The sequence below is a fragment of the Canis lupus genome, chromosome X (genome assembly GCF_048164855.1).
Source record: "Canis lupus baileyi chromosome X, mCanLup2.hap1, whole genome shotgun sequence".
Classification (NCBI taxonomy): Eukaryota; Metazoa; Chordata; class Mammalia; order Carnivora; family Canidae; genus Canis; species Canis lupus.
In genome coordinates, this window is record NC_132876.1 from 22587970 (window position 1) to 22613321 (window position 25352).

Here is a 25352-nt window from a genome sequence, read left to right on the forward strand (position 1 = left end):
CATTTAAGTATTGCTATACATAGAAATATTGCCTTAAAGCAACATTATAGTTCACAGAGTATTAGGGTTTCCTTAAAACCTTTTCAGGGGTTCATGAAGTTAAAACTGTTGTGATAATTATGCTGAGACATTTCTTCTTTTCAGTGTGTCAGCATTTGTACTGAAGATGCAAAAGCAATGGAGGGTAAAACTGCTGGTGCCTTAATTTGAATGAAGGCAATGGCACCAAATGGTACTGATAGTTTTTCATTAATGACCATCAAGCACTCACAGTAGAAAAATTTCACTTTCACTTGAGAATAACTTTGAAGAAGTGATAAATTACTATTTTTATTAAAATTTATTTTGAAATACTCTGCGATGAAATGGGTAGTATGCATAAAGGACTTCTGTATCTACACTATGAAGGTTTTCTTGAGGAAAACCACTTGAATTGCAAACTGAACTAGCTGCTGTTTTAATGGAACACCATTTTTGCTTGAAAGGATGATCGACAAAGCACCATGTATTAATGATCGCAACGTAACAATGGTATCACAAAATTCAGCAGCTTAAAGCAGTATACACTTATTATCTCATGGTTTCTCTTAGGAGTCAGTGCATGGCTTTCCTGGGTCCTCTGCTTCAAGGTCTCAAAAGGCTGTGATCAAGGTGTCAGCCAGAGCTGCCATATCATTTAATACTGCTTCCAAACTCGCATGGTCATTGGCAGTATCCAGTTCTTTGTGGGTTGTCAGGCTGAGGGCATCAGTTTATTGCTGCTGTCAGCCAGAGACTGCCCTCAGTTCTTTGCCATGTAAACCTTCCTCACATGGTGGCTATTTTAAAGCCAGCTGTGAAAAGTGAGTCCTCAGCAAAACGAGCTAACACAATCATGTACGTTCAGTCACATTTGCCACATTCTGTTGGTTAGAAGCAATCACAGGCTCCCCCCACGCTCAAGGAGAGATTACACGAGAGTGTAAATATCAGGAGGTAGTCATGGGGGCCACTTCTAGAATCTGCCACACAGTTTTTCAGTCCTTAAAAATGTACAAAGCATGCTTGTGATAGAAAAAAAAAAAAGCCTGATTGTATTCTTGCAAGTGATAAGATTTGAGCTTTCAAGCAAAAATTAGATTTTTGTGGGTGGGGTGCCTGGCTGGCCCAGTTGGAGGAGCATGTGACTCTTGATTTTGGAGTCGTGCATTTGAGCCCCACATTGGGGCTTTAAATAAAACCTTTTTAAAAACTAGATTTTTGGCAAACTTGTATCTGCATTCTGAAACAATTAATAGTAATATGAGTCCTGGAGTAGTCCAAGAAACCTAGATGGAAAATGAAAGACTTGAGTGTTGATTCTGTTTCTAGCTAAAGCATTGTTATAACCTCAGTGGGCTTCACTTTCTTCATTTTGTAAAAAGATTTTGTTTATTCATGAGAGACAGAGGCAGGCTCCATACAGGGAGCCCGATCCCAGGACTCCAGGATCACGCTCTGAGCTGAAGGCAGGTGCTTTAACCACTGAGCCACCCAGGCATCCTGCTTTCTTCGTTTTTAAAATGAGAATCTGGACCCAAACCACTGGCTCTCAAACTTGGATCCTCTAGGCAACCACAGCTGTTCTTAATAAAAACTTAATAGGTGTTCCTGATAACGACAGGCTGCCGTAAATGCTAAAATTATTTTATTTTAGCTGGAATCAGACTGATTCAGTGGTTTCTCATGCTATCATAAGTGTTTGGCATTTAAGAAAAGCAAAATCAAAAACAAAACAAAAAAGGAATATGATTATTTACATGGAGACAGATGAAAATTATTAGGTCCTACCTTGGACCTAGGGAAGGAGAACAAATGGAGGGGGTAGTATCTTTCATATTTAAAAAATTAGAAACTAGAGCTCATTCAGACTCAGGACTTTTTGTTTTTGTTGGCATGGTTGTTTAATCCAGGCTCCCCAATCAATTTCTCAGTCCACCAGACCTTTAAAAACAGATTTTTGTCATTTGATCTGGAGTGAGGTCTGGACGTAATATATATTTTTTTAACTCTCTAGGTGATTCTAATGTGAGCCAGGGTGGAGAATGACCGATCTATATTTTTAAATAAATTGAAAATCCTATGTAAGGAAATTTTCTCTGAAAATTTTAAGCTTTTTTTCTTCTTTTTACCACAACAACTCTTTAGGGCAGTCTAGAAGATTATTATTGTCCCTTTTAATGTCAGTGTGATATAGTTTAAGGGCCCAGGCTTTTTTTTAAGTAGGCTTCATGCCCATAGGGCTTGAACTCAGGACCCTGAGATCAAGACCTGATCTGAGATAAGGTGGGACGGATGCCTTGAGTGCCTGAGTCAGTTAAGTTTCTGGCTCTTAGATCAGGTCGTGATCTCCATGCCCGGAGCCTCCTTAGAGAAAAAAAAAAAAAGAGTCAGATGCTTAACCCACTGAGCCATCCAGGTATCCCAAGAACCCAGGCTTTATAATCAAGCCAGCCTTGGTTCTAATTCCAGCTTTAGCATCAATAACAAGCTGGGTTGTATTGGGAACCTTACTTAACTTTATTGAACTTTAGTTTACCTATTTATAAAGTAGGAAATAATATTAGGTCTTTATTAGTACTGTTGTGATAACTACTTGATATAATACATGTACTGTAAAAGAGTCAAGTACATTTTAAAATAGACAATAATTGATGGCTGTTATTTCAGTTGGAAAGGTGAAAACTTGAATCTCAGAAGTGAATGGCCCAAGGCTTCACAGTTAAATAAATGGAGGTCTTTTTTTTTTTAAGGATTTTATTTATTCATGAGAGACAGAGAGGCAGAGACATAGGCAGAGGGAGAAGCAGGCTCCCTCCTGGGAGCCCAATGCGGGACTCAATCCTAGGACCCCAGGATCATGACCTGAGCCAGAGGCAGATGCTCAACCACTAAGCCACCCAGGCGTCCCTAAATAGAGGTCTTTTAATCCCAGTTTTTTGCCTCTTGTACCTCGCTGTTCTATTTGTTATCTTTCTGAACTATCTTGTGAGATATAAAAACTTCCCAATTGGAGAATTATTTTAATAAGTTATTTGTTGAATAATATGTCTGCTCTCTGAAATGGTGATACTTAATTGGCCAGAGTTATCACCTAGGAAAAGGTTTAAAGTATTAACTTTATTTGGAGGAACTTTTGTGAAAGAGCTGTTTGGAGAATTGCTAGTGAATATTTTCCATTTTTAAGTGCAAATATTTGGAGAAAATATGTACCTTGCAGGAAGATTATGCTTGGGTACAGTTAAGTCATAAAGCCATTATCGACTCATATAGCCATGTTATGTAATAAATGTCAAGGCTCAAATGCAGAAATCTGTTTTATGCTCAAATTCTAGGAGTGGAATGGTTTGGGTCAGTTTAGTATGTGCCTCCATAACTTCTTACTAAACCCATGTAAACAGAAAATTTAATAACAAAGTAAAATTCTTAAAACCTGATTTTTCTCAACTTGTAAGCACAAAACATGCAAGCAAGAGCCTTATATTCCTATTGTAAAGGTACTATTTATGGGGGTGGTATTTAGAAAAGAAACAGAAAATGATACATATTGTACTTTGATTTTGTTTTTGGCAGATGGTTAGTGTGTATAGAATATATCAATTAGAATTATTTCATACACAGATATCTGTTCTTTTTTTCACTGAATTTTATATCGGAAACATTTTTGTTTTTGGTTATTTTTCAAAAGCATGATGTTACATTAGTCTATCATTTAATTTATCTAATAATTTCTCCTCCATTGTTGGACATACAGGTTTTTATTTTTTCCTATTATAAATAATTCTCCATTAAATATTTTCATTTCGTTAACATAAATTCATGTAAGTGGAATATTTGAGTCATAGAGTATGAACTTTTTGGGCACTTGGGCATTTGGGTGGCTCAATCAGTTAAGCATCTGCCTTCAGCTTAGGTCATGATCCCAGCCCTGAGTCCAGCTCCCTGCTCAGTGGGGAGTCTGCTTTTCCCTCTCTCTCTGCTGCTCCCCCTGCTTGTGCTCTCTTGCTCTTTCTGCCAAATAGATAAAAGAAAAATATTTTTAAATAAAGGATATTAACTTTTTAATGCCCTTGATAAGATATTGCCAAAATTTTCTCGCAGAAAAGCTGTACCAAAATGTCTACTTTGCCAATAATATTGTGATTTTTTTAATTATAACTTTTAATTTCAAATTAAATTAAGAATTATAGAAAAATTACAGAAGTAATCCAGAGTTCCCATATAACCCATATCCGCTAAATGCTAATTTTGAGAGTAATAATTATCTCAGTGTTTTATAGTTTATTAGTAATTAAATTATTAAGGTGTTATCTTTATAGTATTGTTATATAGTTAAGTTTACCTTTATAAAAGTTTATGAAACAAAATATAACTTTTTACAGGATTTTACAAAGAATTCGTCGCAAGTTGAATCGGATGATTCTTCAGATTTACTGTTTGACTTGACCCAGGATACAATTCCATTGTCTCAAGAGGGATCAACAGTTTATATAGAAGGTTTGGCTTAGCACTTTTCTGAATATAATAAAAAGAAACCTGATGAATATACATTGTGGAATGCATTTCTATTTTAAACCCATACCTTCATGTTAAGCTTTTCCATATACCGTAAGATAGAAGCTAATAAACCATGAATGCCTTTCTTGTGTGATTTTTTTTCTATAAATTTCTACTTAATAATAGGATATTGTATTTCTTACTATTAAGTTAGCTAACATGTATTTCTTGAGCTTGTTCTCACTTGGAACCAGCCATGGGCTGAAAAATCTTAATATAATTTCTGTGAGTCTAGGCAGTCTCCTGGTGGCCTAAAACTATTTTTAAAAAAAGTATTGATCATTTAGAAGGCCATGAATATGAGTAAAAGTACATGGTTATAGTTTATTTTTTAAATAGGCTAGTGTCTTTCTTTCCGAATAAATTATGTTGATATGATAGTTAAATATGATTAAAGAGTATTCTTATAAAAAGAGAATATTATAAAAATAGTAATTTGTACACAGTAAAGATCCATTGAAAGAATAATGAAAATTTCCAATTGAAGAATTACAATTCTTTGTGTACAATAACAAAGTTCTTCATTAACTTGAAATAAATTAGTATACCATGAAGGAATTTTATTTAGTTGAAAAATTCCCCATAATCAAAGCAATTGCTTAGTATATTAGTAAATTTGTTAAATTTCACTAGATGGACAGATGTACATAGAATTTTTTAATGTTTAAATTGTTTACTAACAAATTCATATATATTTACCAAATCAAAATAGAAAAAATTATAGTGATATGTTTGCCAAAAATACTTTTTCCCACTTTAATAAATGTGGGTTGTTACTTATCTACATGTCACTTACCTAGTTAGTAAAATAGCCGAGAACCAAAATAAACGAGGAGGTAAAGTAGTCTGAAATTTGATTTTATAAAGTACATGATCATTATTCATAGAAAAAGTCTGAATTATTGAAGATTCTACCTGGTAATGACAGTGAGGCCTACTATCTCTCTAAGTTGTATTTCAGGGAGTGGAACTTTGCTTTGATGGTAAATAGGGTGACAGTTAATTAGGAAGGTGTAGGTTTGAGCCTGTATCCTAAAGATTTTTGTAGCCTTTATCAAGTCACCTCTTTACACTTCAATTTTCTCATTTTATTGAAATATGTGCTTTTATTTTTCTCAGGTAATACATTCATTCTCCAGACCTGAAGTCCATTTGAAGATATAATTTTAATTCTTGCTCTACTTATCTCAGGGCTGTTTTGAGGCTCAAATGAGATAAGTGACAAATGAAAAATGCATTAAACCTTTAAAGGATTTGATAATAAACAGTTCTTAGAATAATAATTATGAATGGTAATATGTATTATGTGTTCAGAAGCATGCTTAATATACTCCTGTCAAGGATGATCACAGAAAGTTCTTGGAGGTTTGATTTGAACTTGATTTTGAAGGAGAATAGGATTTTTACTGGCACTGTTGAAAATAGTGAACAGCACAAGCTGGAGACAATAGAGATAAACAAGTTAAAGGGTTAAAATTTAAAACTATTGAGCTCAGAGTGATTTTATTTAACTTGGAGATTCACTCGTGGTTTTAAAAATTATATACACAACAGTCTATTTTTACTATACAGCCTGCGAGATAACTAGTTGCCAAAATACCAGTACTCATTGGTAACCTAAGCATCTAGGAATGTTAGTGATTACACAGAATCAGTCCCAAATGCCTGCAGTATAGCTGTCAGTAACCATGTGCTTGAAGATGGAGAAAAATCATTTCTGTGGTATCTCAAAGAATGAAACACAGATTTGACAGAGGAGCCCACAATGCTCTCATCTTCCTTGTATTTCTCTATTCTACTCCTCCTCTTAGTGTACAGTTGGGAGCATTAAAATATGATGTGCAGTTTTATTTTTTTATTTTTTATTTATCTTTTTTTTGTCATGTGCAGTTTTAGAATATCACAAAGTACAATTGTGTGTTATTTTCAAAAAGACTTTTGCTATGTCTGGTTATTACCTAAATATGCCCACTTGTCTTGCAAATGCCCTGAATTACATGATCCTTTAGCCTTTAAAGTGATGATTTTCTAGCTCAGAACTATGTAGTAATGAAATCTCCTCAAAAAGTCTAATTTTTTAAAACAAAGGTAAAAGAAGAGTTTTTATATCTGCCTCGGAATATAGTTTGAAGACCATTACTAGCTTTTTAAACCTTTTCATATGAATGAGCAAAGTATTGTTCAAGATTAGTTGTTTGTTCATAAGGAATAAACAGAAAATTTAAACCCATCATGTTGTTAATAAGTGGGAAAAGAACCAATTTGAGTTTTCCATTAGACATCTTAAGTTTTTTTTTAAGTATCTTAAAGGGTTTCTCCAAATTTTTAGAATAAAGGTTGTTTTTGTTCCCAAAGACAAATGTATTTGAGCATCTAAAGATAAATTCATTTGTGGGAATTGAGTTTAGAACATTGTAAAAAAATAAAAATAACAAAAAATAAAAAAAAACATTCTTTGTGCTTTAATTTTTTTTCTTTTTTTGCTTAGGACTCTTTTGGTCTGACTTCTTTTATGATTCCTATATGTATTTCTTTATTTGAAAGTATTTTTAGAATTTTCTTATATTAAAAAGTTTATTTCATGAATTGTTCAAATATGTGTAGTTCAAAATAGCTGTTGTACAATTTCTTTCTGCCTATTGATCTTATAAGTTTTTTGATCATAAATTTTGATCATTCTGTCATTTGTATTATCTAATTAGATTATTTAATTTAGCTTCAAAAAGGTTTTACTTAAATTCAAATATAAAGCCATTTTAGTAGCATTTGTAAGCAGTGTTCTATACCAAAGTATTTATACATATTTCTCCCACTATTTAAATATTGTAGGTATAGATCAGACTCTACCTATATTAAAACGTTCTTCTGCTTCTAAAGTAAACAGTGTTACTCCAAAAAAGCCAAAGACCAACGAAAGTGTTTCTGAAATAAGTCCTTGTGCTTCATTGTCTTTAACTAACTCTCCTCCAGCGACATCTTCCCATGTTATGATATCAAAAGGTAAATACGAATCTGGGATATAAAATAGAAATTATATTATTTATACATAAATTTTAGAAATTGTGATGAATTTTTAAACTTTTATTACTGATTATTTAATGTTTAAAAAAGAATTTGAGCCTTAAAAGTCCTTAATCTATTTTAGGTACAAATACCTCATCATCTCCCCATAAAACTGGAACACCTTTTCTAAGATCTTGTCCAAAGTGCAATGTGAAATTTAATCTTCTGGATCCTTTGAAATATCACATGAAGGTAAATCTTTTTCAAAGGTTAATTTTTAAAAATATTGACAAATCTCTGAAAAGACTAAAGATTGGAATATAGTAAATGCTAGTTTGTCCAGGTATTTAAATAAGAAATCTTCTCCTTGGTATTTCTATATAACTTAAGTAAAAATTGATATTCATGATGACTATCTTTATACAAGATTTTAAAATCTTTCCCAATCATGAAATCTTAAAAATTAGGCTTATATGTACTATAGTATATGCATATATTTTGGGGATGAGTATTAGAAAATACCAAGTAATCCTTGATAATTTTATTAGATGTAAAAATGACTTTATCAACCATAAAATTATGGGTAAAAATATCCATTTTCTGGAACTGGATGCCGAAGTAAGGTGAAATTGACAATGTGTGGGAGTTGCTTTAAAACTAAGGATGCTAGATCAAAGCTTTAGTTGTTGCTTTGTCTGAGAGTTGTGATTGTCATTGATCTCTCTGAGACTTGAGAAAATACATTAAACACAGTATATAGTACTTTAAGAAATGGAAGAAATAGACCTAAGTGAAGAGGGGATCTTCCCTGTCTCTGACCTCTTTAAAGTATTATATCTAGAAGACTTTGTAAAAAGCCCGGTGTTTATCTTAGTGACAGCCCTAAGAGTGCAGATGTTGGAGCTTTCCCAGGTAAATAATTTATTTCCCAGATCTTAACATTTCTTTCTCTCCATTTCTGGCATTTTGCCATTGCCCAGATCTCTGGGCAAATCTCATTTGTAAAATCATTTCCCCCAACCAGCAAAAATGGTCCAGGTTCCCAGATGGTTCCCAGATAAGTGAGTCCTGCACACGACAGCCACTGAGTCATGCAGGAGCTGCAACCTTTGTCCGGTAGGGTCCCCAGGCAGCTGGCACACACATGTGGCATTTGAATCTCTATGTATATGTAGGGTGCCTGGGCAAGACAGTCAGTTAAATGTCTGACTCTTGATCTTGGCTGAGGTAAGCCCTTGATATTAGGGTGGTAAGTTCGAGCCCTGTGTTGGGTGGACCCATGCCCAGGGTGGACCTACTTAAAGAAAAAAAAGAATCTCTTTGCATATTGTATTTTAGCTTTTAATGAAAATAATGTATTAATCAGAATATTTTATTGACTAGGTCATGCCATTCTTCAAACTTCTTGTAAGACAGGCATTTTGTTTGGTGCTTAATCTTTCCTGTAACCTAAAAATTCCTTTTTTTTAAGTTATTTTTTCTTTGGTGACATATGCATGTCACATTACTCAAAATCTTAGTCTTACATTTTGATGTCTAACACTCAGACATAAACTCCTAATGGTGGAGCATTTCACAAGAAATGATAGCGTTAACTCACTTTCAGTATACAGTTTTAATTGTTATAAATTCTAGCTTTATGTTGGTGTAGGAAGTTCTTTACGTAATTTTCAAAGTACTAATTTTCAAAGTACTAATAAAGTATAAGGTCTAGGTATTACTCCACTTAAAATATTTTAGAAGATATTGCAGTGTTCTGTGTATCTGTGGAAAGGTAGTCTGTATTCTTCTTGCATGCTCAATATAAATGGCAGGAAGTGGGAAAGGAGACAAGAAAAAAGGCAATGCAGATTATATTCAGGAAAGGGGATAAGAAGAGTGCAAGGCAAAGAAGCAACTTAGGAAAAGTTATTGCTTGCTGTTTCAAGATTGGCAAATTTTTCATTGAAATTTAGCATTTTACAAAAAAATGTAGAAAGAAAGGAATGTAAAATTCCAAATACAGTTACTTTATTCTTGAGTAAAATCATATTTGATCTATCACTATTTCCACCTCCCTGAGTGATTCCTGTGAACTGGACTTTGGGTTTTGGGGTTTTTTTTATTATTTTAAAGATTTTATTTATTTATTCATGAGAGACACAGAGAGAGGCAGAGACACAGGCAGAGGGAGAAGCAGGCTCCATGCAGGGAGCCCGACGCGGGACTCAATCCCGGGTCACCAGGATCATACCCTGGGCTGAAGGCGGCACTAAACCACTGAGCCACCCGGGCTGCTCGGGGTTTTGGTTTTATATAAAATTCTACCAGTGTTTTCAATCTTCCTGTCTAAGTAATATTGTATAGAGATACTTGATGTATTTATGTTTTGCATCATAGATGGAAAGAGAAAAGAAAGGGCTGAGTAATTTAGTTTCTTTATTTAATTGGTAGGAAGGGTAATATAGTCACGTGAATCAGAAAGTATACGAAGGTAGATATTCATCATCCTTTACTATCAAGGAAATGCAAATTAAAACTACAATAAGAGGGATCCCTGGGTGGCGCAGCGGTTTGGCGCCTGCCTTTGGCCCAGGGCGCGATCCTGGAGACCCCGGATCGAATCCCACATCAGGCTCCCAGTGCATGGAGCCTGCTTCTCCCTCTGCCTATGTCTCTGCCTCTCTCTCTCTCTCTCTGTGACTATCATAAATAAATAAAAATTAAAAAAAAAAAAAAACTACAATAAGATATCACCTCACACCTGTCTGAATGGCTAAACTCAAAACAAAAAACACAGGTGTTGGCAAGGATGTGTAGAAAAAGGAACCCTCATGCGCTATGGGTGGGAATGCAAACTGATGTGGAAAACAGTATGGAGGTTCCTCAAAAAGTTAGAACTGCCCTACACCCAGCAATTGCATTACTGGGTATTTACCCAAAGACTACAAAAATACTAATTCAAAGAGATACATGCACCCCTATATTCATAGCATTATTTACTATAGCCAAGACATGAAAGCAGCCCAAGTGTCCATCAATTGATGAATGAATAAAGATGTGGAATATATACACAATGGAATATTCGGCCATAAAAAAATGAAATATTGACATTTACAATGACATGGATGGAGCCAGAGAGTATAATGTTAAGTGAAATAACTCAAAGACCAATACCGTATGATTTCACTTATATATGGAATTTAAGAAACAAAACAAATGAGCAAAGGGAAAAAGAGAGACAAACCAAGAAACAGACTCCTAACTATAGAGAACAAACTGATGGTACCAGAGGGGAAATTGGGTAGAATAGATGATGGAGATTAAGGAGTGCACTTGTGATGAATACCAGGTATTGTATGGAAGTGTTGAATCACTATATTGTACACCTGAAACTAATATAACACTGTATGTTAACTAACTTGAATTAAAATAAAAATTTTAAATAAAAAAAGAAGGTAGACAGTCAAGAATCACACCCCATGGGATGCCTGGGTGGCTCAGTGATTGAGTGTCTGCCTTTGGCTCAGGTCATGATCCTGGGGTCCTGGGATCGAGTCCTGCACCAGGCTCCCCACAGGGAGCCTGCTTTGTCCTCTGCCTATGTCTCTGCCTCTCTCTGTGTGTCTCTCATGAATTAAAAAAAAAGAATCCCACCCTATTTGTCTAGTTACCAATATGACTTGCAAAGGAAATCATTTTTTATTAACTTGTTTTATTTCCTTTTTGACTTAATTTCTGAATATACAGGCACACGTGAATGTTTGCATCTATTTTATATACATTTTTTATACACAAATCATTGTGTATTTTATACACAAATCATGTTTCACACATGAATGTTTCCATCTATTTTATACACAAATCATAGCATATTATATATATTTCTGCACCTGAAGAAAATGACAAATGTTCTCTAAAATGTAGTTTTTATTTCTTGTAGCATCGTTAGTGGTTAAAACTATATGAGACTTTTACATTTTAGCTTATGCATTTTCATATATATCAGTTATATTTATATAATATTGTCAGGATTTCCATTTTGAAAAAGTGAATTTTAGATTATTTGTGAATGATCTTTTGCTGCTGTTACAAATAAGTAGATTGGTATACCACAGAGATAATATTTTCATCCAAAGGAAGAATTTTGGGATCCCTGGGTGGCGCAGCGGTTTGGCGCCTGCCTTTGGCCCAGGGCGCGATCCTGGAGACCCGGGATCGAATCCCACATTGGGCTCCCGGTGCATGGAGCCTGCTTCTCCCTCTGCCTGTGTCTCTGCCTCTCTCTCTCTGTGACTATCATAAAAAAAAAAAGAACAAAGGAAGAATTTTTAGAATGTAAGTCGAACATCCTATCCATCTAAGACACAGCACTAAGCTTTGAAGTATTATTTCATTTAATCCTTAGGAAATTCTTTAGGCCAGATCTTTTTCTTTTTGCTTTATGGCCAATTATCTGGTATAGCTGAGATTCAAACCTCAATCACTTTGATGGCAAAGCCCAGGTTCCCACATTTTTCTCCCCATTTTGAAAACCGTATGGGCTGTTTTCTTGAATGTTATATAGAAACTTGAAAATAAGGGGTGTTTTTTGTTTTTAGGGTATGGGATTTGATAGTTATCTATCAGGTCTAACATACTAATATGTTATTGAGGTTGCTGTATCTTATATTCATCTACTTGCTCTGTTATTTTTTGAGTAAGCTTCAGTCTCAAATTAGCAATATTTTCCTTGATATCTTCCAATTCTGTTTTATACCCATTACTATTTAGGGTAGTAAATAGATCTGTTGGATCTATCTCTTTTAACTTCATTGTGAATGTATCCTTTAGCATTCTTTTTTTTTTTTTTTTTAAAGATTTATTTATTTATTTATGATAGTCACAGAGAGAGAGAGAGAGGCAGAGACACAGGCAGAGGGAGAAGCAGGCTCCATGCAGGGAGCCCGATGTGGGATTCGATCCCGGGTCTCCAGGATCGCGCCCTGGGCCAAAGGCAGGTGCCAAACCGCTGCGCCACCCAGGGATCCCCATCCTTTAGCATTCTTATGAAGTGTTCCATTTTTGGCCTGGATTCTATTTTGTTTAACATCAATTTCACAATCCTTGTTTTCTCATTATTACCATTTGCCTGTTATATTCTTTATCTTTTTATTTTCAAGCCTTCCAAATCACTTTGTTTTTGATATATTTCTTTCTTTTACATAATCATTTTTCTTTTGTAATCCTATGTGAAATTTCTTTCATCAGTAGCGGAGTTAAATCCACCTATTTATATTCATTGATAGGATAGATTTAATTGGTCTTGATTCTGTCACAGTTTTTTGTTGTGCTTTATTTTTCTAAGATTTTCACTTTGTGGTTGCATTGTGAGCATGTTTGGGTTTTTAAGGTTTTATTTATTTATTCATGAGAGAGGCAAAGACATAGGCAGAGGGAGAAGCAGGCTCTTTGCAGGGAGCCTGATGTGGGACTCAATCCCGGCACTCCGGGATCACGACCTGAGCCAAAGGCACATGCTCCCTGTTGTTTGGGTTTTTAGAGAAGTTTATATTTTTGCTCTCTGGTTATTCTCAAAGAATTCTTCTAGAGAAATTCCACAACTGAAAATTGTGTACATTAAATGAACAGTTTTATCTCCTCAAAAATTAAAAGTTTATGTATGAAGGTATTCCATATTAGGGTCAGTTTGTATGAGGTCTTGATTTTATTCATGAGGTAGATTTCCCCTTCACATATTTCAGCATTCTAGGTAGAATGTGTTGAAGTTTTTAAATTGTAACTAATGCTTCTTTTTTTGTCCCATACGTTTTCCAGTACCTTGAGTCTGGGGAATGGCAGGTCATCTGTGCTCAACGTCTAGTTTCAACCAGGCCTTACCAAAATACTACTGTATTATTTGATAATTTAGCATGTACATAATGGCATATAAAACTACCTTTCCTTTTAAGCTGTATCTTAACAGATATGAAATGAATGATTTTTGGCCAAGGATCAAATTATTAACTATTTATATCTGAAAATTATAATTACAAGGAAAATAATGTTAGATATATAGTCATCCCTGGTTTTATGTTTTTAATTTGTTTTTGAAGTTATTTCTTTTTTTTTTTTTTAAAGATTTTATTTATTTATTCATGATAGTCACACAGAGAGAGACAGAGAGGCAGAGACACAGGCAGAGGGAGAAGCAGGCTCCATGCACCGGGAGCCCAACATGGGATTCGATCCCGGGTCTCCAGGATCGTGCCCCGGGCCAAAGGCAGGCGCCAAACCGCTGCACCACCCAGGGATCCCTTGAAGTTATTTCTTTATTAAGATAAGAGATGTTTATTGTTGGAATTTTTTAGACTATAAAGAAAGAAGCCAACATTTTGGTGACTCTCCCCAGATATCTTGCCAAGCATATTTTTACATTAGCTGGCCCTAGTTATAAATACAGAATCATTTTTTGGTATCTGATTTTCTAAAGAGACCTAGTAAAATATACATATATATTTTTTTCTCTTTCAGCGTTGTTGTCCAGACATGGTAAATAAATTTTTGGAAATGATTAAAGCAGAACTTGCAATTACTGAAAATAAAAATAAGACTGGTGCAGAGAAAGGAAAATTAATTATGTTAGTTAGTGACTTTTACTATGGAAGACATGAAGGAGCTGTTGATGATGAACAGAAGACTTACACAACCTTTAAATGCTTCAGTTGCTTGAAAGTTCTTAAAAACAACATTAGGTATGTAAACACTTATTTCTCTTTCTATCTGAAAATTGGAATGCTGCTGATGTAAATATATCTTTATTTTCCTGTACTATTCTAGATAGAATAAAGGCAGATTGTAATGTTAAAGCTTTTGTCTTTTATTGTATTTTAAGAATTTGACACTTGGATCCACTTAGTTGTATTTCTTTAATACAGCTTAAGAAGGGGCAAAATTTATTTTAACTCAGAGAAAAATCACTTTTCTCTATCATTGAACTCAGAATTTTCAATGAGATATTTTATTATTTAGCTTCTTTTGAATCTACTTTTCCTATCACAGGAAGAGCTACTATATCCAATTTGAGCTCTTCCATATTAGTCTTATTTAATGCTCCAGTTTTTCAATTCATATTTCTCATTTTGACCACATTTACCTTGCAGAGAAAGTGATTTTTTTAGATGGTCTTCTTTAGAGAAGTACTAGTTTATGAAACATGTCTGCTTTGAGTTTATAATTTAACACATTTTAAAAGTAGAGATTTAGTTCTCAATTTTGAAGATTTTGGAGATTTATGCATGTATGCTTTACATTTTAGGAATTTCTACTTTGCATTCTTTGAGTAACATGGCATATTACATATCTATTGTCCTAAGTAAGATAGTAACCAGAGCAAAGTTACAGGACATATTGATATTTTTCAAGATATTTACCCTTGATGACTTTCCTTTGTAACTAGCATTCTTAAGTATCCTATAGGTCATTTCTAAGCCTAGAATTTATTTTATTTACTGATGAATTCTTAAGTCCAAAATGATAGTACATAGAAAAACCCTGAAATACACTGTAACATAAACCTAAAACAATTATGGATGCTACCTTTGTAGTAATGCTTTATAGTGTTTGGAGATCTTTTACATATGTTATTCATATGAGTTTTCATACTTCCTTATCTCCTTTTATCAAGCCCTAACAGCCTTCAATTGCTAATGGCCCAGTAGCTTAACAAAAGAAAATTGTGCTTTGAGATATAACACTGAAACACTGTTAAAATAGAACCCTGTGACCTGCTTCCATATCTTTATCTTTTTACAGTAAACTATATCAGGAAATTAAATTAATAAATTTGGTAAAATTCAGAGAAAAGTGAGTCACTGTTTAAATTCCTTATACTTAAATGTTAGACATATGATATTAGAAATTCTTATCAGCAGTAGCTTTTTAGTTTTTCCTGTAAGATTATTCCATTTAATATTAAAAATGAAATCTCCTTTTTTTTTGTTTTCATCCCAAAAGACTGGCTACAGATTTCTAGACTACCAGAATATTTAGAAATTTTAAGCTAACTGTATTTTATAACATTTAGAAATTTTGTAGCATTTCTGACATACTGGTTAGTAAATAAAACCTCAACAATAGACACTGGGTAACTAAGATGTTAATATGTGTTAAATAACATTTTACCTTAATAGTAAAATCTAGGGTGGCAAATCAATGGTTTTAGAGAATGATAGAAGCTGATAGTTCAAGATTTCTACTCTCTGCCCTGTGAAGATATTGTAGGATCATTTTTTCCCACATTAAGTGTCACTAAAACCAGATAGGGCTATTTTATTCTGAGAATAGCTTTGTGAGGGGGTTGCTTTTTTCCACATCTCCATCTGCTGGTTTGACAAATGTGCACTGCTGATTGGGGGCAGTGTAATAATTGAGAGATAGCTAGTTAATTAACAGATCACTTTAAACAGATTTTTTAAATTTTTTTATTGGAGTTCAATTTGCCAACATATAGCATAATACCCAGTGCTCATCCCGCCAAATGCCCCCCTCATTGCCCATCACCCAGTCACCCCAACCCCCCGCCCACCTTCCCTTCCACTACCCCTTGTTCATTTCCCAGAGTTAGGTGTCTCTCATGTTTTGTCACCCTCACTGATATTTTCACTCATTTTCTCTCCTTTCCCTTTATTCCCTTTCACTAATTTTTATATTCCCCAAATGAATGAGACCATATAATGTTTGTCCTTCTCCGATTGACTTACTTCACTCAGCGTAATACCTTCCAGGTCCCTCCACGTCGAAGCAAATGGTGGGTATTTGTCATTTCTAATGGCTGAGTAATATTCCATCATATACATACACCACATCTTCTTTATCCATTCATCTTTCGATGGACACCGAGGCTCCTTCCACAGATTGGGTATTGTGGACATTGCTGCTATAAATATTGGAGTGCAGGTGTCCTGGCGTTTCAGTGGATCTGTATCTTTGGGGTAAATCCCCAGCAGGGCAATTGCTGGGTCGTAGGGCAGATCTATTTTTAACTCTTTGAGGAACCTCCACACAGTTGTCCAGAGTGGCTGCACCAGTTCACATTCCCACCAACAGTGCAAGAGGGTTCCCCTTTCTCCACATGCTCTCCAACATTTGTTTCCTGTTTTGTTAATTTTCCCCATTCTAACTGGTATGAGGGGGTATCTCATTGTGGTTTTGATTTGTATTTTCCTGATGGCCAGTGATGCGGAGCATTTTCTCATGTGCTTGTTGGCCATGTCGATGTCTTCCTCTGTGAAATTTCTGTTCATGACTTTTGCCTATTTCATGATTAGATTGTTTGTTTCTTTGCTGTTGAGTTTAATGAGTTCTAAACAGATTTTATTTATTAAGTTGTGAGCTGAAAGTTTAATGGCCCATGACCGTTATATGTAAATATTTAGGCAAAACTAGTTTAAAAAAAACATTTTAATAGAGATGATGTTAAGATTAAAGGAGGAAGGAGCACCTGACTGGCTCAGTTGGCAGAGCATGTGATTCTTGATCTCAGGGTTGTGAGTTCAAGCCTCACATTGAGTGTGGTGCCAACTTAAAAAAAAAATTAAAGGAGGAAAAAAGATATTTCAAAGTGTACCATGGGGATCCCTGGGTGGCTCAGCGGTTTAGCGCCTGCCTTCAACCCAGGGTGTGATCCTGGAGTCCCGGGATCGAGTCCCACATCGGGCTCCTTGCATGGAGCCTGCTTCTCCCTCTGCCTGTGTCTCTGCCTCTCTCTCTCTCTCTGTGTCTATCATGAATAAATAAAATCTTTTTTAAAAAGTGTACCATAAGCAGGAGATGTGAAAAGATAAATGTTAAAGCCTGCATGTTATGATTGCTATCTAGGTTGATGACATAATCACTTCAAGATTATATCCTTTAGGGATGCATAATGAATAAGTTAATATTTGACTCATTATTAAAGTTAATTTGAGTAACTTTACTTTGAAATTCAGTAAAAAGTTTCGACAAGCCCTCTGAAATACATCTGCCTTTTTATATTTTACCCCCTCCATTGAAAGGTCTTAGTTCCTTCTCATAAGAAACCTATTAGAATCTGACACAGCAGAATGTAGAGCTAATAAATGGACTATGCTTCAGAGGTTGTGGTCTGTGAAAAATGCAGTGTTTGTGCTCACAGTAAACCAGCATCATTAAATAAAACAAAAAGTTCTTTTAAATTGCTTTTACACAGATTTACAAACCAAAACACAAATAAAAATACTAATTTGTCTTTTAAGCAGCTGAAACTTATTGTATGCCTTTAAGGCCTTTAAAAGTTTTTTTCTCAGGGTGCCTGCGGGGCTCAGTTGGTTAAGCATCTGCCTTAGGTCGGGTCATGATCTCAGTGTCTTGGGATTGAGCCCCACATTGAGCTCCTTGCTCAGCAGGGAGCCTGGTTCTCCCTCTGCCACTCCTACTGCTTGTGCTCTCTCCTCTCTCTTTCTCAAATAAATAAAATCTTTAAAAAATAAAAGATTTCTCTTATGACTCTACCTGTTTTTGGTGGTAGGGTTTTCTTTCTTTAAGGATTTTATTTTAAAATGTAAATACTACTTCATGTATGGAAAAGAAACTTGTTCTATTTTTTAATATTTTATTTATTTAAGAGAGAGCAGGAGCAGGGGGAAGCAATAAAGAGGGAGAAGCAGGACTCTGAGATCATGACCTGAGCCAAAGGCAGACACTTAACTGACTGAGCCACCCAGGCACCCCAAAGCCTATTGTTCTTAACAAAATTTTTTAAAATCTGAAATAATAAAGAGTTATAGCAAATTAATGGTATTTCATAGGAACTATATCAATGGCTTATTTTAAAATGAAGATACGGGATCCCTGGGTGGCGCAGCGGTTTGGCGCCTGCCTTTGGCCGGGGGCGTGATCCTGGAGACCCAGGATCGAGTCCCACATCAGGCTCCCTGCATGGAGCCTGCCTCTCCCTCTGCCTATGTCTCTGCCTCTCTCTCTCTGTGACTATCATAAATAAATAAAAATTTAAAGAAAAATAAAATGAAGATACAAGGAAAAATGATTACTGAGCCATTTAATGAAAGTGATCACTTTTTGATACTGGGCGGCTCAGTTGGTTAAGCATCTGCCTTCAGCTCAGGTCATGATCCCAGGATCAAGCCCCAAGTCGGGCTCCCTGCTAACTGGGCATTCTGCTTCTCCCTCTTCCTGCTACTACCCCTGCTTGTGTGCTCTCTGTCAAGTAAATAAATAAAAATCTTTTTAAAAAATTAAAATTGCACACTGTCCTAGAGGACTTTAAGGCTTTGGAGATACTATTTTGAGTACTACGGCTGCATTTTTAACATTTAGGTTCAAATCCTTATTTGTGAGTTTTTTTCCTTGGTTATAAATCTGAATATTTGGGCAACCTGGGTGGCTCAGTGGTTTAGTGCCGCTGTTGGCTCAGGGCGTGATCCTGGAGACCCAGGATCAAGTCCCACGTCAGGCTCCTTGCATGGAGCCTGCTTCTCCGTCTGCCTATGTCTCTGCCTCTCTCTCTTTCTCTCTCTCTGTGTGTGTGTCTCTCATGAATAAATAAATAAAATCTAAAAAAAATAAAAAATAAAAAAAAAAAAAATCTGAATATTTGCATCTGTTGACAATCATTTATAGGTTCATGAACCACATGAAGCACCATTTGGAACTTGAGAAGCAGAACAGTGAGAGCTGGGAAAATCATACCACCTGCCAGCACTGCTACCGTCAATATCCTACACCATTCCAGTTGCAGTGTCACATTGAGAGTACTCACACTCCCCATGAGTTTTCTAGTAAGTCACAGTTTTATTGAAGTCTTGAACAGTAATGATTTTGATCATCTAAGCTATGAGGAATCCTTAAGAATTCTGATAAGAATCCTAAGAATAAGAAATAGACTTTAGATTTGAAGGCACAGTTGAAAAACAAATTTTAACTTGTATAAACTTTTCAATAGAATTGCTTTCTAAAATTGAAGTCCCTCTTGTAAATAGAAACTTCCTTTGTATAACACATGCATTCATTGTATGCAGGGGGCTAAGTTAGAAAATTCAGATTCCCTGGTTTGTAATTATGAAATCATTGGCCTTTATTTACATACACTCTAATAAGAAAAATAATTGCAATGATAGTTAAAAATCACAGAGTCTGGGGTTAGCTAGGATTTAAATTCCAGTTCTGCATCTTAATATAGCTGCAAGATCTCAGACAAGCTGTTAATCTTTCTGTGCCTCAGGCTCTTCATCTGCAAAATGGGGGTAAAGTCGCAGTACTCTGTCAGAGATGGCATGAGAATTAAGTAAGTTAATATAAGTAAGGTCCATAGAACAATGCTACAGAGTTAACAGCCATATAACTGTTGGAACCAGCACCACTGTTACTATTATTACTTATTGCCGTTGTTGTGTATGTACAAAAGGAATCTTTTATTCATATACATCTTTAAAATTGTATAATGTGGTTTTTTTCCACTTTCAGCTATTTGTAAAATCTGTGAATTATCATTTGAAACGGAACATGCTCTTTTGCAACATATGAAGGATACTCATAAACCCGGTGAAATGCCATATATTTGCCAGGTATACATACATTTTATCATCTACTTAGGTGTTTGTTTTACTCTTATGTGCCACAAAATAGTATTAATCTATTGAACTTTTTAACCATTTGAATAAAATGAGTTACTAAAATTGAAGACCCTCTTCAATAGTGGAAACTCCCTTTATATAACTCTTGTATGTGGGGATGGTGGCTTGGCCTTGGACAGGAGGCCATAGTTCACTGATCCCTGTACTAGACAAACAAAATGCCCTGCTCTATATGGATCTTCTTACCATATAGAGAAGAATATAGACATGGCAGAGAAATAGGAAATGGTATTAGTTGTGGGGAACTCAACTAAATGCTTTAGGACCAGTATTTTTCCAGAATTTGAAGTGGTTCCCAAAAAGATAGCAAGATAAGGAAAATTGCCTCTATCAGAGCCTGGATAGTATTTAAAATCCAAAGAAAAAATAAATAAATAAATAAAATCCAAAGAAAAGAATGGTCTATTTTAATAGCAGGAAAAACTTTCTAGGACAAGAGGTGTCAGAGTTTGAAAATTCAAGCAAGATGGTGGGGGGAGTTGTAGATCTGAAAAGAAAAAGGAAATGCGAAAAAAGAAAAAAAAGAAAAACGAAATGCTAAGTTATATTTAGGAATATATCCCTAAACTTTGAAAGATAACTTTTCTACTTCAAAGAGTATACTTGGTATTTTCAGCAATAGAATTCTTGGTTGTATAGGCAACAGAGATGAATTTGTAGTGCATAATGTTCCTCTAAGCAAATGACTCTTCATTGCTACTTTGATGTAATTGCTATCAGTTATAAACTTTCAAGTTAAACTAAACCTTCTTTATATTTCTAGGTGTGCCAGTTTAGATCATCAACATTTTCTGATGTAGAAAGTCATTTTAGATCAACCCATGAAAACACTAAGAATTTGCTATGTCCATTTTGCCTCAAAGTTAGTAGAATGGCAACTCCCTACATGAATCATTACATGAAGCATCAGGTGAGATTTAGCAGTTATTGGTTCATTTTGTCGTTGTAAAACGGTAGGTATATAAACTTTGAGTATTGGTTAGATTTGCTCTAAAAACAAAGTTAAGTGGTTCTAAATGACACAATTAATTTATAGTTTTTGCTGAATAACTTGTGAAACTTCCACTTCTTTTGTCTGCTTCCTGGTGGTGATGAGGCCGTTGACTAGTGAAAATTTGGAAAGATAGGTAGAAATAGGAACCCTAGAGTGGAGGGGAAAAAAGGAAAATGAGCGAAATATTTTTTAATTAATTAATTTATTTATTTATTTATGATAGACATATATATATAGAGAGAGAGAGACAGACAGACAGAGACAGAGACACAGGAGGAGGAAGAAGCAGGCTCCATGCCGGGAACCTGACGTGGAACTTGATCCCAGGACTCCAGGATCACTCCCTGGGCCAAAGGCAGGTACCAAATCGCTGAGCCACCCAGAGATCCCTGAGTGAAATATTTTTTAAGTTGAATATTTCAGGGGGGGATCCCTGGGTGGCTCAGTAGTTTAGGACCTGCCTTTGGCCCAGGGTGTGATCCTGGAGTCCCAGGATCGAGTCCTGCATCGGGCTCCCTGCATGGAGCCTGCTTCTCCTTCTGCCTGTATCTCTGCCTCTCTCTCTCTCTCTGGGTCTCTCATGAATCAATAAATAAAATCTTTAAAAAAATATTTCAGGGGTCTAAGAGTGATAAGAATGGGAATTATTTTTTAAGGTTTTATTTATTGATTCATGAGAGACCCAGAGACAGCAGAGAGAGAAGCAGGCTCCCTGCAGGGAGCCCAGTGCAGGACTCGATCTCAGAATCCCAGGATCACACCCCTGAGCCAAAGGCAGTCACTCAACCACTAAGCTGCCCAGGCATCCTGAGAATGGGAATGATTTTGAAGGTTGTTTGATAATTAAGAGCAGGGAAAGGGATATGTTTGAACTGGGGAAGAAAAGATTGAGGATTCAATCTTTTTTTCCCCTGCTTCTCTTCAAATTTTATTTCTACTTTCTAGCTCACTTTTTATTATGAAAAGACATGTGGTTGTCATTAGCAACCCAGAATGGTCTTTTGTAGCAACCAGTGACAAAGGAAATAGCAATGACACTTACTTCTAGATATGTGAACTATGCCAGAGAACTATATTTAGGTTATAACTTGTTTCCTGGATGACTTTTGCCAGTTCTGCTATGTAATTTCTGGGATACCACTGTTAGTACTTGCACTTTTCTCTTGAATTCTCATTTTATTCTTACTGGGTCTTTTCCTGACACAAGTAGACCATCCTTTAGTTAGGCTGAAAACTCTGATGAAACAGTAAGCCTATTTTTGAGTGTTTGAAAGAGCAGTGGTACCTTTGGCAAAATTAGAAGTCACGGAGTTTACTAATGTGATTATGTAATCAAGTTTTGTCTCTTCACTGATCAGCTCATTACATTTTCTTATTATTGTTTGCATTGTCGTGGCCAGTTTACTCAGTACTGCTGCTAACATTGTTTTCAGTTCCAGTCATTAGATGATCATGAAATCAACTTGTAGTTGTTACTTGAAAAAAAATTATAAAAGTAAAAAAATCCAGATACATTCAGGATCACCTATGCTATGATTGGGGTGATTCCAACTTGCTTATATGCCATCTCACCCTTAAGAACCTCTGGCAAAATCTTTCTATTCTAGAGTTTCCCCAACAGTGTTCCATCAGATGTTAATAGATGTTTCACTCTAAAATCACTCCTGGAAAAAAAAAAATTCATTAGATGGCTGGATTTACAAAAGTAGCAGCTTTTTATTTTTAAAATTAGGGCTTTTAATATGCTTGAAAACTTCATAAATCTCTAAGGAAAGGGATATTTTATATATTGTTCCCAAGACTTATTTAACTATTTGCATAATACTTATTAACATTTCTTGAGAAATAGTTCAGAAAATGCTGGTGGTTGGTGCTCTATTTCTTTTGACCTTTGATTTTGAAAGGAAGAATGAGCTGTAAAACAGTAGATCTAACTATTTCATCATGAGGGTTTTAACCTAATTCTTTCTGCCATGCTTTCCTAAGCTCCAGAGAGAAATATCTCTTATCTTTCCTAAGCTCCAGAGAGAAATGTCTCTTAAGTGGTTTACCTGATCTGTAGTCACTCTTCATACCCTGAATTGTGTGTCTTAACTTGCCATGTATATATAGTAAAGAGTAAACGTAGCAGGTCTGAATTTTCATGTACATTTTCAGAAGGATCTACTTGCATAATTGGCCTTTGGCTAATTTCTGGAAACTATGCCTTTGCTATTAGTTGATTAATGCTTTATGTGCCTGGAACCTTGAGCCATATTGTACCAACTTTTCTAGATCATTTGTACAAAAAGTATGATTATGGTGAGCACCTGCTTTTCTTCTGGGAGACTGAAGATTTAGTGACTGAACCCTGTAAAAAAAATCCTGGCCTGTTAAACCCAAGAGAACTTTCCTAGTAAAAAGCACTTCGTACATGTTGCTGCAGTTAGTTGCTAGGGGATTGATTAAGGCATGTCCTATGCAACTCCATTGGGAGAGAGCACTTGGAAACTGGTGCCACTGTCTTCCACACTCCACCCAGTGCATTTTTTTTCCTTTATTAATCCTGCTCTGTATCCTTTCACTAGAATAAATCATATCTACAAGTATAACTTCTAAGTACTATAAGTTCTCCTGATTGATGAAACCTGGGAGTAGTCTTGAGGACTACTGACAGACCATTGGTGCCCAGTTTTTGTGAGTTTGGAGTACCTAAGAGGTAGGCAATCAGCAGTCAACAGAGGAGAGACTCTATTAATCAGGAGGATCATCAGGCATTTTTCAAGGTACTTGCAACTTACACAGTTGTTCACAAAAGACTAAAAAACCAGGGCACCTGGGTGGTTCAGTCGGCTAAGCATCTGCCCTCGGCTCAGGTCCTGAACCCGCGGTCCCAGGATCAAGCCCTGTGTCGGCTCCCTGCTCAGTGAAGAGTCTGCTGCTCCCTCTCCCTCTGCTACTCCCTATACTTGTGCTCTCATGCTCGTGCACATTCTCTCTCAAATAAATAAAATATTTAAAAAAAAAAACTCAAAAACCATAGGTAAGCAGAATTATAAACTTGTAATTGAGGTAATGTAAGTGTGATTTTAGATAATAGGAAATGAATATATGGCTCATTTTATTCTTTTTGAAGACTTTAGTAATCTTTTCCTAAAAATGATGTATTATCATGTCTCAAGTGATTTTAGAGCTAACAAATACAGTTTGTACAACTTTTAAGAAGGATGAAGGATTTTATATATGTTAAATATTGTTATTTGATCTTTATAAAGATCACAGGTAGTTAATATATACTAATCACTGGCCATATGATAGTCAGTGTTTTTACTTGCACAGTATTTTTACTTTGTAAGGTAGTCCTCTCAACTACCCTACAAAGCAGGTATGTGATCATTTTCATTTCATCGATGAGGAAACAAAGCTTTATAGAGAGTAAGTTACTTGTCCAATGTCACATTCTCTAATAAATGGCAGAGCCAAAAATAGACTTAAAGCCCAAGGTTTTACTATAGAGCCATATCCTTCACTGACATTAAAGCAGATCTAAAGGAGATATAGTTAGAATTAGCCTTGAAAATTCTTCAAATCACCCATACAATACAGTATATTTGTCAAAAAGTTAAACTCAGACAGGTTATTCTCTATCCCTGGAACAGATACCAATTTTTTTTGTTGAATGTCATATTATTTTAAGATGTACTGTATTATCTATCTTCTTTACCACATCTCAGGAATTACATGCATAAGAGTGATATGCAAGACTTGAGTCCAACGAAAGGAATAGTAGATTAATGTCTCCCATCTCAGGGCTCTGGGGAAATGCTTATTGAATGAAATGGCAGACATTTTGAACTAGTTACATTGTGCCTGCTTCTCATGTGCATACTCTCAATCTCTTACTGTCTTCCCCACTATTTATTTAACAAATATTTATTGAGTGCTTAATATATGCCAGGGACTGTTTCTACAGAAGTGAACGAAACAAGGTTTATGTCCTCTGGAATCTGTGTTCTAGTGGAGAAAGTATATGTCTGAATAGTGGCTGAATGTATATGTATGCCAGCTGATGGTAAATACCATGGGAAGAAAATACATGAGGGTAGAAAGTGCCAGGACTTTGGAGGTGAAGGAGCTGTTTGTTTTTTATATGGGGTGGTCAAAGAGAGCCT

The 25352-nt window shown here is 35.5% G+C and overlaps 1 protein-coding gene across 13 annotated transcripts in view; it reads left to right on the forward strand.

Annotated features, from left to right (window-relative positions):
* The window catches only part of ZNF280C (zinc finger protein 280C), an 80762-nt gene that overhangs the window by 21373 nt on the left and 34037 nt on the right, over positions 1-25352 (forward strand). For 12 of the 13 annotated variants that reach the window (XR_012026519.1, XR_012026521.1, XR_012026520.1 and 9 more), the window contains 7 exons: positions 4401-4515; positions 7405-7575; positions 7721-7830; positions 14071-14291; positions 19195-19352; positions 20038-20138; positions 20971-21117. Coding sequence is in view for 9 of the 13 variants with exons in the window: in XM_072817089.1 (XP_072673190.1) it covers positions 4401-4515; positions 7405-7575; positions 7721-7830; positions 14071-14291; positions 19195-19352; positions 20038-20138; positions 20971-21117 (1023 nt within the window). In the remaining 4 variants the exon portion in view is untranslated. The remainder of the gene's footprint in view (positions 1-4400; positions 4516-7404; positions 7576-7720; positions 7831-14070; positions 14292-19194; positions 19353-20037; positions 20139-20970; positions 21118-25352) is intronic. The other variant, XM_072817083.1, reaches the window with a different exon arrangement.